Below are 12,343 nucleotides of genomic sequence, written 5' to 3'. Positions count from 1 at the left end.
GAATGTTTCCAGTGGCTTCTTAGTAATAGTGAGCTAAGCTTTCTAAGCACTCCGCCTCAGCACCCTGATTTGAGGAGCTTCCTCGTGTGCTCACTCTGGAAATGTAAACTTAATGAGACTGACCTATTTGGACCAACTTGGAAACGAATGAAATAGCTGTAAACTGAATATGCTGTTGCATAGTGAACTGTAATGCTGCAGAATAAATACTTAGCACGTCTTCAAAGAGCCTTGCAAATATTTACCCATCTCCCAGGAGCAGTGTAAAGATTAATATCAGCCACGTGTTACCAGGACAGAGGCAGAAAGGCGGAGTTCAGAATGAGGGTCAGAACACAAGTTCCTGTTTCAAATCCTGTGCTCAGACCACTAGTCTGCTTTCCTCTGCTGCAGAGCAGCCAGCATGAAAGGAGTTGGCTGAAGCTGTCCGTTTGAAACTCTCCATTACTCGAAGGCCCCTGTGAATAGAAATTCTAGCAGCCTCTTGTAGGCAGCGGACCAGCTCCGCCCTTGCCTGGACCTGGGTTCAGGCTTTTCTTCTGCTCAGGAGATGTTGCTTGGCATTCTTCACACTGCTGCCTGTTCGTGGGGCCCGCAACTTTTGGGCGGATTCTGTCTTTCTGTTGTTAAAGTAAGGCCAATTTCTAGTGTTTGTTTTCAAATGGAGGTGGATGGGTCAGTAGTCTCAGCATCAGGCTCCCAGGGACCTGCTGCCTTTCAATGCTGCAGGCAAATGGAGTTCCTTGCAGTTCACTGTGTGTGAACATGCATGGATATGCACTTACTCTGGCTGCACTCTGCTGGATGCCTGCATGCAGGGCTCAGTTTGCATTTGCCTGTGACTAAATAGATGTCCAACCATGAGTGCACATGCAGTCGTGTGCATGTCCCCTAGGGAGGAAGGATGGTCATGAAGCTCAAGTACAAAACTAGGACTCAGGACATCTGGCTTCTGTTCTTGACTTTGCTGCTGACTCATTGTGTGACCCTGGGCAAGTCCCTTAACGGCTGTATACCTCAGTTTCCCCATCTGTAAAATGGGGGGAATTCCTCCTAAAGTCCCATGACTGTAGTGAAGGTACATCCATTAATGTCTGGGAGAGGCTTAGACAGTGATAACCATTATGGAGAGATGGGTGCCTATTAAAAAATTGGTCTCTAACAGCTTCTCTTCAAAGACATTAAAGACCCAGTATCACTTTTGTAAGGGTATGGACTTGTCCCTAGGGTCCTTGGCCAAAATTTCTCCTCCCTCCACATTTCTCCAGTGGCTGTCATCCTCCGCCTGCCACTGTATTTCAGTGGTGAAGTGACTCTTGTATGTGTATAGTTTGGGGATGCATGAAGAAGGAGGGTGCTGTACCCAGGGAATATGCATAATATCTGGCATTCTATATGGGTAATTAAAAAAAAAACAACTGGCTGTCACCTTTTTCATTAATATGAGCGTAAGCAGGGCAGATACAGCTAAAGAAATTAAAACCAGCCCAGTGTGACAAGGTAAAAGGTGCCCCTGATGCTGATGCCCTGGAGCATAAGGAATTCCAGGAGAGCCTCGGTTCCCTGACAATCACCTGGGTGAGCTGGGGTGGGTGGGGCGATAAAGCTGCTGTTATGGCAGCTGTCTGTGCAGATGGGGGTGTTCTCTTCTCTCCCGAGAGGCTCTGGTGTTGCTTTCCAAGTGTTATCAGTAGTTTTGCTCTTGGGTTTGGATTTTCTTTGTGTTAATAAAGCCAGCCTGGAGTAAAGGGGCGTGAACTATAGTTGAGGGCTTTATTTTCCCTCCCAGTTTCTGTATCTGCCCTGCTTGCGCTCAGTAACCCTGTCTCTGCCGGGCACCGATCAGTCTTTGCAGCAGTACTTCTGCAGCCCCTTTCTACTGGATGAAGACGATTCACCCTGCCCACTTCCTGCAGGAGGCAGCTAAGCATGGCAGGCGAAGGCATGGATTGTGGAGTTGCCTGTGTCCCCAGCTTGCCATATCAATCTGTTCCCTTTTGCTTCCTCCTCCTGCAGGAATGTTTCACGCCGTTCATCAACGGCAGCTTCTTTGAGCATGATGGGCAGCCCTACTGTGAGGTGCATTATCACGAACGCCGCGGCTCGCTGTGTTCCGGCTGCCAGAAGCCCATCACGGGACGCTGCATCACTGCCATGGCCAAGAAATTTCACCCAGAACACTTTGTCTGTGCCTTCTGCCTCAAGCAGCTCAACAAAGGAACCTTCAAGGAACAGAATGACAAGCCCTACTGTCAGAATTGCTTCCTCAAACTCTTCTGCTAGACGCATCCTAGCTGGGAACGGGGCATCTTTCTGCCACTCACTAGGCAGCCAAGTCTCTCTGAGCATTACTGTGATTTAGAAACCTTACCAGGGCCGGGGGGGAGGGAAAAGGGGAAGGGTGTGGGGTGCTAACTGCTGCTCCAGAGAGACAGTGGATCCAGGGAGACCAGATGGACCATTAAACTGGAAATGCTCATGCTGTGCTTCAGTGGGGAGATGCTGAGCCCCATCATTAAAGTGTTGTATGATCGTTGACAGCCGAGAGGAGCCTGAGGCTCTAGCGAGGAGACGCCTTTCTCAAGGAGAGGGCTGGATAAAGCCAGCCTTGAGTCAGCTCTCCCTGAGCCAACATGTGACACTTCCAAACAAAAGTGTCCTAGGCTTCGCTGGGGCATTGAAATGCTGTGTGACCCAAGCAGTAACTCCGCTGCTGCACAGCAAAGGCCATGCTGTGACCTCTGCATTGCCTGGGCTGTGCATGGTCGAGTCCTGGGGCACACAGGATTTACTACGATTACAGCAGCAGCCCCCGAAGCTGGAAAGACCCTGCAGTCGAGTCTTTCCAGTTCAGTAACACTGCAGGGAAGTGATGCCACTTATTTTTTGGAAAGGGGGAGTCGGGGGTTAGTCTGTTTTTCTAGTTTGTGATTCTCTCCCCCTCCTCAACGCGCTGGGGCGGGGGGGAGGGGAGAAAACCCCCTCCCTGCTTGAATGGAGTGTCCCATTTTGTGCAGGACACCCCCAACTCCCCAGGAGTGGTTAGGGCAAATGCTCCTAATTCTGCTGCTCCAGGGAGAGAGGAGGAGACTGGCACCAATTCATTTTAAAAGAAAATGCAGAGAAATTTGAGGGCCCAGCCCTCTCCTCTGAGTGAATGTAGTTTATGCTGTGTGTCTGGCCTGCATTTTACTAAGGAAAGGGCCTGAAAAGCCCCTCTAGGATTTTTTAAAAAGCAAGGAAAAAATAAAGCTACAGACTTCATATTCCTTGTTCATCTTCCTCTCTGCTCTTTGCTGAGCAGGCCTGCAGTCCCTCCTCTTTGATACTGTCCTGTTCCTTGCTCTTGATAAACATGTTCTACGGAGAATCTCTCGAGCAATAACCTTTTATATTGACTGTTACTGGTCTAACAAGTCCCTGAGATCTGGTGTGTGTGACACTTGGAGTTTTGCTATCGAACTGAATACTGTATGCTTTGATAAAAACTGTGGATTTCTACACTGAGGTTTGAATTCCTAACTAATTTTCTTTTAATCCTCTTATACAGAAATTGGTTTTGACGTGATTTTAAGAAAGCTACTTTTATATCTCGAACTGTGCTGTTCTAAGCAGTGTACCAGTTGTGCTGGTTACTGTATCTATAACCTCAATGCTTGGGTTTAACCAACTATTAACATGAAGTATTTTCTTTTTATTGGGGGTTGGGAGGGCTCTGGGTTTTGCAGGGGAAGGGAACGTGACTTGTATTTTTTTTCTAGCACAAGCAGGTGAGCTGTGAATAGCTCTTTTAATTTTCACAGATCACCTGGAAAGTTTATTTTGTAACCTGTAAACTGCTGTATTTGACTTACCTGCCTTTCTCCCAAAGCCCGACTTCCAGGGTAATAAAGTGAGTCTTAATTCAGTGCCACATGCTGCAAGATGGAGAACTCAAAGTCCACCCGCATAGTTTTATTCCTCTTCAGCCATAAGAAATTAGAGCAGAGGGTTAACTCGGGAAGGTGAGTCCTCCCCGTAGGTGGGAAGGATGGTCCTGGGGCTAAAGAAAAGGGCTGGGAGTCAGGAGACCTGGAATCTGTTCCTGATTCTGCCACGGACTTGCTGTGTAACCTTGGGCCAGTCACTTAACCACTCTGTGCCTCAGTTTCCCCATCTGCAAAATGGGGCAGTATTCCCGCCTTGTAGGATTTTGAGGTTTGGTTCATATTTGTCAAAGGCCTTCAGAAGGAGGGTGCTGTAGAAGGGCAAAGGATTGTGTGTTAGCAACAACCCTACAGTGTTCTACACTAATGGCCAAAGTGGTGCAGTGAGAAGAGGGTTTTAAAATATGACTCTAGAATATTATAGACCTTTGATTATTAAGGCGTGCAACATTAGGGTGGTTACAGTGTTCAACATGGAAAAGGCATAGGGAGTTCTGGGATTAACTGTGTAAGAAACAAACCCTCACTTTAACAGAGGGATCCTAGCTTACTATTTTAAATAACCTTGTCTCGATGCTTCAATACCCCACTTGAATAAGTGGAACTGTTTTTTCACTAGTTTCCCATACAGATGAGCCTCAGGCTGTGGTTGTGAAAGCAGGGTTTTGTGGAACAAGTGGTAAAACAAAAAGCTACTCTAGCTGGGCTGAGCACAGCTTTTGGAAAGCTCACAAGGCAAGAAACTGTCTAAACTGTCACTTTGGATTTGAAATTAGTTTGATTTAAAATTGGGATTTCTGAGCTTCCTGCTGAAACTGACACTTGTTCTGACTCCGCTGGTTGGGAGAATGGTCCTGTGTCCAATGCACAGGACTGGGAGTGGCTCTGCCATTGTATTTCTGTGTGATACTGAGTGAGTTTATAACCTGTGCCTCAGTTTCCTTACCTGTAAAATGGGGATAATACTTAACCTACTTCACTGGGGTGTTGAGGCTTAATTCACTGATATTTCTGAAGGGCTTTGAGATCCTTGGAGGGAAGGTGCTGTAGAAGGGGAAAATCTTGTTACAGTATCCCATTGTCAGAGCAAAACAGTTTCATCCCCTTTTAATAATGGTTTAATAGTCTCCATGACCATTACTGCCTTAGCAAAATGTTGAGAGCTTTCCTGATAAATTGGGATTTAAACTGGTTTGGGGATAGATCCTATGCTCATTGTTGCCTCCAAATGTTACTTTCCCTCGAAATGGCTGCTGCCAGTAGGAGGGCCAGAAATACCCATTTCACATTTCCTAATTTCAAGTACAGTTTAGACTTGAACATTTGAGATGCTGTACAGAGCAAACTGGGGAAAGGGATGTGTTAAGATTGCCCTGGGTGATTTGCAAGCATACTTCACAGATACTGATGGTGCTAAAGTGCAGACCAGCAAGTTGTACTAGCACTGTTGCAGGTACTAGGACATGTTCTAAGGAGTGGTTAGGAGAGGGTTTAGGAGGGGTTAGGCAAGAATGTGCCTTTGGAAGGCTGAGACGGGTTATTCAGGCTTAAACTGGACACAGGAGGCAGGTGTGTACAGTACACAACCTCTGAGGAGCTAAAGGACTGTGCATGCAGAGGCCTTGCAGCTGCCTGTTCAGAGGCAAGTTAAGCTCTAGATACACCTGTTTCTTTGACAGGTTTTGTGCTAGGGTTACTGTAGTGCTGTCTTTCAAGGCCTTAGTGCTCTGTTTACAATGATCTCCTAATCTGATGAACTCTTGCAGTGCAATCAAAGAGCTGTCAGACAAGATGGGTCTCAATCAAATCACGCCCCGAATAGCTTGGGGGGATTTCCCTCTGGGTCGACAGTTATTTCATTTGTTTTCCCTTGTAAACTTCTAACTCTGCTTTTTCCATTTAAAATTCCTGTGATTATGCTAATAAAATTTTGCCATTATTTTCACTTTACTTGGTTCCAGTCATTTCTAATCTTGTGGAAATGGTTCAAAGCATCTGTCATCTATCGCTCCTCTTGCCTTCCATGATGGAGAAACCAAAGGCCACGCTGGCAAGAGCTGAGGAGGGTGACGTTTATTAGTACGATTTCTGCCTTAGCCTGGACAGGGCCAAAGTGCACATCTAGCATGGACAGGGCAGAGATGTAAAACTGAAGGTGCTAAAACAGAAACTGTCACTTGTGCAATAAGCAGATGTGAATCCTGACACACTGACTTCATCCTTCTCAGCCCCTTGCCTCAGCACAATACGCTGGTGTTGCCACACCCTAGTGCAATGCAATAACTGCCTGGACACCGGGTCATGAAGAGTGCTAATACCCTCAGGTCGTTCTCAACCTTTGCATGGTGACAGCAGTTGGAAATCACAACCTACATTTAAACCCCCTGGACTGCATAGTAACTTTCCTGATGCACCTCTGTGCGAAGCACTTGAAATCATGCCACTGATTATTCCACCTAACACCACAGATGTATAGGCTGTTTGCAGTAATAACAATTAAAAAAAACCCACATGCCTGAACAGAAAATGTCATCCCTACCCTAAAGAGCTCACAGTCTAAAGGGACTTATACAGGCCAATGCCACTAGCACAAGAAAAAGACAATAGAGTTTGGCTCTGGGACTTTGACCTTCACAAGGAATGATCACCAAGAAGCAAATGAAAACAAGGCTTTGGGCATGAACCTGGTCCTGTGTACAATAATGCAGTAAAAGGTCAATAGAAAGCTGCTGTTAATCAAGAAAAAAATCTGTACCCTTCATGGAGAATGGAGTTAACTCCCAGTTTGCATGTGGAGGAACTGGTCTGATTTCTGAGCAGAGGGCATGTGAAGAAAATGAAGTGGCCTTTATAGATCTGAGTCCTAAACTGATTTATTAAAAGCCCCCAGATCCCGCACCACAGCTTACAAGCAGCGTCTGGATGGCAGGCGGCAATGCAACAGCAGGAAATTCTAATTAAAATTCTCTCAAGCTGGTTAATCCTAAACCCTTGTGTGCTGTGCGCATGTATGTATGAAATCCAAAAGTTGACAGGAATGCAGTGTTAAGGCCCGCGACTTAGAACTTCAGTTCACAATTTAAGAAATTAAGGATTCTCCTAGCACTATTAACTGGGTCCTGTTATGAGCACAAAATATTTTCCGGATTTTTTTTCCAGGTTAAACATGTAGCTGACTGTAATTGCTGTTTTGGTTTAGCACATACACAGGGCCACAAACCACCCACCTCGTTCCTTTTTGCCTGGCTCAGAGTAACAAAATATGTTCCTTTAAAAAAAAAAAAAAAAAAATCTACTTTGGGGAAAAGACTAAAATGTCACCTTCCCCGGTTCTTGCTTTCACGCCTGCCGTTTCCTCCTGCCCCCAATAACGCAGTGGGACGGTTAGGGCTGGAGAGAGGATTTGACGGTTATTTCATAGCGATGGTTGCAAACTCCCTCATGCTAAGAGTCTCAGCAACAGCCTCTTTGGACAGAAATCATGAGCATTGTTCAGTCTCCACATTCCATTTAATTCTCGGCCTCCCTGCTTAGGCTGGGCTAGTCCATTATGCCAGCTGGAATATGGTGACCTGTGATGTTGACAGCTGGGGACTAGGAACTTGATTCAGACCTACCAACTCATTCCGCTGGCCCCAAGCCAACAAGCAGATGGCAGAGACTTTCAGTGGTTAATGACCATTCTAAGTAGTTTTCGCTAACGCTTTCTCCTTTCTTGACTTGCTGCACCCCAGTTTCCAGCATAATTCTCCCTTCCCATTAACACAGGACCAAGGAGTGCAGCGCCCTGCCTAGGTGGTGGTGGTGTCATTGACTACCATGCTGACTATTTACCGAATTCCCCAAGCTAGAGAACCAGAACTTGTGCCTCCCTCTCTGCTGCTGGCTGAGTGGCGTGGATCAATCAGCCATTGAGGTTAGGTGGGTCTTCCAGAGAGGAGAGAGGCTACTAGTTGTCTCTCCTGCTATTTGTGCTGAAGGCTGGGGCTGCTAGCTAATGGGGCTGGGAGTGATTTGACCTCCATGTTCTGCCAGAACCTGGCCATCTGCCTTGAGCTAGTTTACATATGTGACGCTCTGTACCCTGGGGGAACACCCTACACCCCCACCATGTTCATCTTTATAAAATGATTGTGTGGTATCCAATGCAAAGTTTGTTATGACGGGTGTCTTCGGAAGGCTCATGATGCACTGAGCATGGTTGTTATAGTGATGTGATAGTAATTGTTACAGTAATGTTATAGTAAGGTTACAGGTTATAATTTCATGTGTATAGTTTGAGGCTGAAAATGTGTCCTCCTGGCTTAAAGCAAGCCCAGGCAAAAACTCTCCAAGAACAGAGAGGCAGTTCACACCTTGTCAGGGCATGGATGGGACAAACCCAGCCCAGCCTCACAGGAACAATGGACACTGGCTTAGGCAGCAACAAAAGAATCTGTTACGCCCTCAAGGGAGTCACCCCCTTCCTTTGGGCAGTTTGGGACTGCGATGAGGTAATGCTCACCTGACTCTGAAGGGGGGTGGGGCAAAGCCCAGAGGGAAGAAAGGACTTGATAAAAGGGAGAGACATTTTGCCATGCTCTCTCTTCCACCTACATCTACAGACACCACCAAGCGACTGAAATGCTGATCAAAGGGGAGAGCCTGGCTGAAGGGCCACCAACCAGCCTGTGGTGAGAAGCATCTAAGTTTGTAAGGACATTGAAAATGTTAAGATCAGCTTAGAATGCGTTTTGCTTTTATTTCATTTGACCAAATCTGACTTGTTATGCTTTGACTTATAATCACTAATAAATCTGTTTGTTTATCCTATCTGAAGCAGTGCGTTTGGTTTGAAGTGTATCAGAGGCTCCCCTTGGGATAACAAGCCTGGTACATATCAATTTCTTTGTTAAATTGATGAACTTAGATAAGCTTGCAGCATCCAGTGGGCATAACTGGACACTGCAAGACGGAGGTTCCTAGGGTTGTGTCTGGGACCGGAGATGTTGGCTAGTGTCATTTGGTTGCAAGTAGCTGGGAGCAGCTGACATGCCAGAGGCTGTGCGTGAACAGCCCACGAATGGGGGTTCTCACAGCAGAGCAGGGTAAGGCTGGCTCCCAGAGTGGCCTAGCAGATCACCCATCCGGATAACACCAGAGGGGAACGTCACAACATAAAGAATCTGAACTGCGGCAAGGCATGTCCAATACAATAGGTATTGTAGGATAAGTCCAGGGGTGTTTCTTCTGGAATCCAAGTTGTGACTTTCTCTACATACTGCACACTAAACACACAAATGGAGTTCAATAAATAATGCCCCTACTGAGCACTGCCTTGACTGAGATTTCTAACGCGACGTCTGGCAAACATTCTCTCACCCCCATCTAATCCCAGTAACAACCGGCTCCAGGCACTTAGAGACACAACACGCACAGGTGCAGCATATACAAGATCAGCTTGAGGCTGAGGATTAAGAACAGGCCCCAGCCTCTGAATATTTTGCAGAAACACGTAGAGGATCTACAAGAACCAAATAACCTTGGACTTGGTGAGAATTTACTCTTCAGTCCCCCTGCGCTCTCCTGCGTGGGGCAGCTTGGTATTTACATGGAGACAAAACCTGATCGTGGAGGCAGCCACATTTGTATTTAATTTCCAGAGCCTCCCTGTTTTCGCCTTTCCCTGCAGGAGTTTGGCTGACACTCCAGCTTCGGAGAAGACTCGCGGCTCCCTCTAGGGCCCATTGACAATACTTCAGAGGTGGGCACAGGCCTCAGAGAACTCTATGCAAGGCCTCTCTCCCTCTCTTTCCCTTGCAGTCACCAGCCCCCTCCCGGGTGGGTCTTAAGTGCCTAGTGATTTCCATGGATTGAGCCCAGATGCCACACCAGAAGCTCGTGTTTGCCATGGATGAGCATTTTGTAACCAACCTTCTATGAATGGGACCAAACACATTTTTAAACCCAGATGGGCTGATCTATCGGACTGAGCTTCAGGCTTGAAAAATCCTGCAGGGATGATGAGTGGAATACCAAGCACTTCACTATGTGTCTTTAGCGTGAGCCATGAAGGAGGGAGATGCTACATCCCCTGTGCAGCTGTGAAAGACCGCTTGCTTTTTTTGTAAGATTAGAACCTTGTCCCTGTTTGTTTGGGCAAAAGGGTCTCTTCCTTCTGCAGGGCACTGGCTGTTACAGACGTGTCATGTCGCAAACAGTGAAACCCTTTGGTCGGAAATGGGCTTTAGGCCTTGTCTACATGAGAAAGTTGCACCAACTTTATCTTAATTCTTTTTTTAAGCCACAATCACCCTGTGTGGAGACTTACTGGGACTTAAGACCATTTTATTTCCGTTGATCTTAAACCTCTTCCTCATCAATTTAAACTGAACTGCAACAGCCACTCCCACTTTTGCACAGGTTTGAAAATCACACCTTTAAATTGAGTCACTTTTCTGTTGTGGATGAGCCCTTAAACATACAATGGTGTTATTAAAGGGCTCCTCACAAAACCAGTCCTCCTGTCACCTCATGGACTCTTAGCCCAGCACTCTGGTGTTGGGGTGGCTGACCAGAATTTCCAGCTGCATAACTAGACCCCAAGCATGTGCTAAATGAAAACAGCACCCTAAACCCTCTACTCTCCTGCCTAAACTGCTCTCTGCTTGGCTGAATCACTTAACGAGCCAGAATGCAACAAACCAATATGAGTTCAGAGAGCAGCTGCTCCTCTATTGCACTGGCATCCATCTGACACTGGTTTTAATAGAAGTAATTATAATTAAGTGCTGAGCCAGGATCAACTGCCCCCTTCCCCACTTTGCAAAAAAAAAAAAAAAAAATTCTGCCTCTCGCCAGCCACTTTCTATAAATCATAAATGTCTGCTTTGCCTCAACGTGTATGTAGCAGCAGGAGACCCTTTGTCTGTGGGTGGAGTCTACTGCACTGATATTTTTTAAACACTGAGTTTCAGTGTAGGAATCTGGACTGCAGCGACTCAGAAATGACTAAAATTACCAGCCTGCCATGGAGCTAAGACCCATGGATTTGTGAGTTCTATTCCAGGCTCTGCCACTGACTAGCTGTTTGGCCTTGAACAAGTCAGTTCTCTCTCTGAGCCTCTGTTTCCCACTATAGAGCAAAAGCGTCTCAGAGCAGGGGCTCTGGTTCTGATGCTGCTCTCACAAGGTTTATGCCGGTGTAACCCCATTGTTGTCAGTGGAGTCACTCCTCATTTACACTGGTGTCACAGAAATCAGAATCTGGCTCCAGCTCTTCAGAAAGAGAAAATACACTGTATACAAGGACGGCACAATATACAACTAGTAATAAAATGGGGATAATACCTTGCAGGCATGTTGTGTGAGATAATTAGGACCTAAGGCACTTTGAAAATTTAAAGCATTTACAGTTTTACTAAGCCTTATTATTGGAAGAATAGCCCCCTGGTCTTAGATAGAGTAGTCTGAGCCAGCAAATAGTTTTTCCTAGACAAAAAAACCTGCACCAACTACTTGAAAAGCAAATTTCCACTCGGAGGGACCCTTCCACCCATGTCCCATTCGTTTCTCACCAGCTTCTTTCCTGCCTGTGTAACAAATTACCCATTTGTCTCCACAAAAGCAATGCTCCCTCCCCTAGCTGTAGCTTCTCCTTGAGCTATAAGTGGAATCATAAAGCCTCCCTTGGTAAAAGACTATGAGGCCACAGTGACATCAGCAGAAAACGGTGCCATTTGGTGCTGTTAGTGTAGACTCTGGGGAGTGAGGGGGGGAAACGTCTTATTCCAGCTTAGTTATCTGTGATGGTGGCTGGGAAAATAAACTGTGTGTGCACATGAGAAAGTGAGTATTGTGTGTGCCAGGGAAATTGCTAGGCCCCTTGACCGGATCTGGTTCCTTGCAGACTGAGTAGAGGATCCTCAAAGGTCACAGAGCTGTTGTCATGGTTCCTACAGTCTCGCCAACCTCAAAACTCACCAAGAGTTCAACAATCATGCCAATATCCCAAATTGGGGTTAATACATTTAGCAGTAACAAATATCAGTATTCAAATATTCAGATACATCACTCACAGGAAGTTATACTAGGGGCAACTTGCAGAGAATAAATACAGTGTCCCTCAGTAACTTGGAATTTAAAGTAGGTTGTCTGTGAGTAAATAAGATCCACTAGAGAAGAATTTCAGCTGCTTTCCCTTCTTTGTGTCTCATTGGCACTGTAGCTCATTTCTCCTGGTATTTCATCAGGCGGTCAAGGGACATTTATTTAGAACATATCACCAGACATTGGCAATACCAGGAGAAATGAGCTACAGTTTCAGTGAGAAGCCAAGACAGGTAAGTAGCCACAATACTACTTTAATGAACTGTATTTATTCAGGGACTAAATTTTTGGTTACTAAGAGACAATTTACACTCATTACATTTACTTTC

The 12,343-nt window shown here is 46.0% G+C and overlaps 1 protein-coding gene across 1 annotated transcript in view; it reads left to right on the top strand.

Moving 5' to 3' along the window:
• Positions 1-5,871, top strand: part of LOC141999221 (paxillin) — a 63,804-nt gene extending 57,933 nt beyond the window's left edge. The window contains exon 11 of the mRNA XM_074972400.1: positions 2,017-5,871. Coding sequence (XP_074828501.1) covers positions 2,017-2,283 — 267 coding nt within the window. The 3' untranslated portion in view covers positions 2,284-5,871. The remainder of the gene's footprint in view (positions 1-2,016) is intronic.
• Positions 5,872-12,343: the final 6,472 nt, after the last annotated feature.

Source organism: Natator depressus, chromosome 15, assembly GCF_965152275.1.
Source record: "Natator depressus isolate rNatDep1 chromosome 15, rNatDep2.hap1, whole genome shotgun sequence".
NCBI classification, from domain to species: domain Eukaryota; kingdom Metazoa; phylum Chordata; order Testudines; family Cheloniidae; genus Natator; species Natator depressus.
The sequence above is the reverse complement of the archived record's forward strand: the minus strand, read 5'-3'. Positions and strand labels throughout refer to the sequence as shown.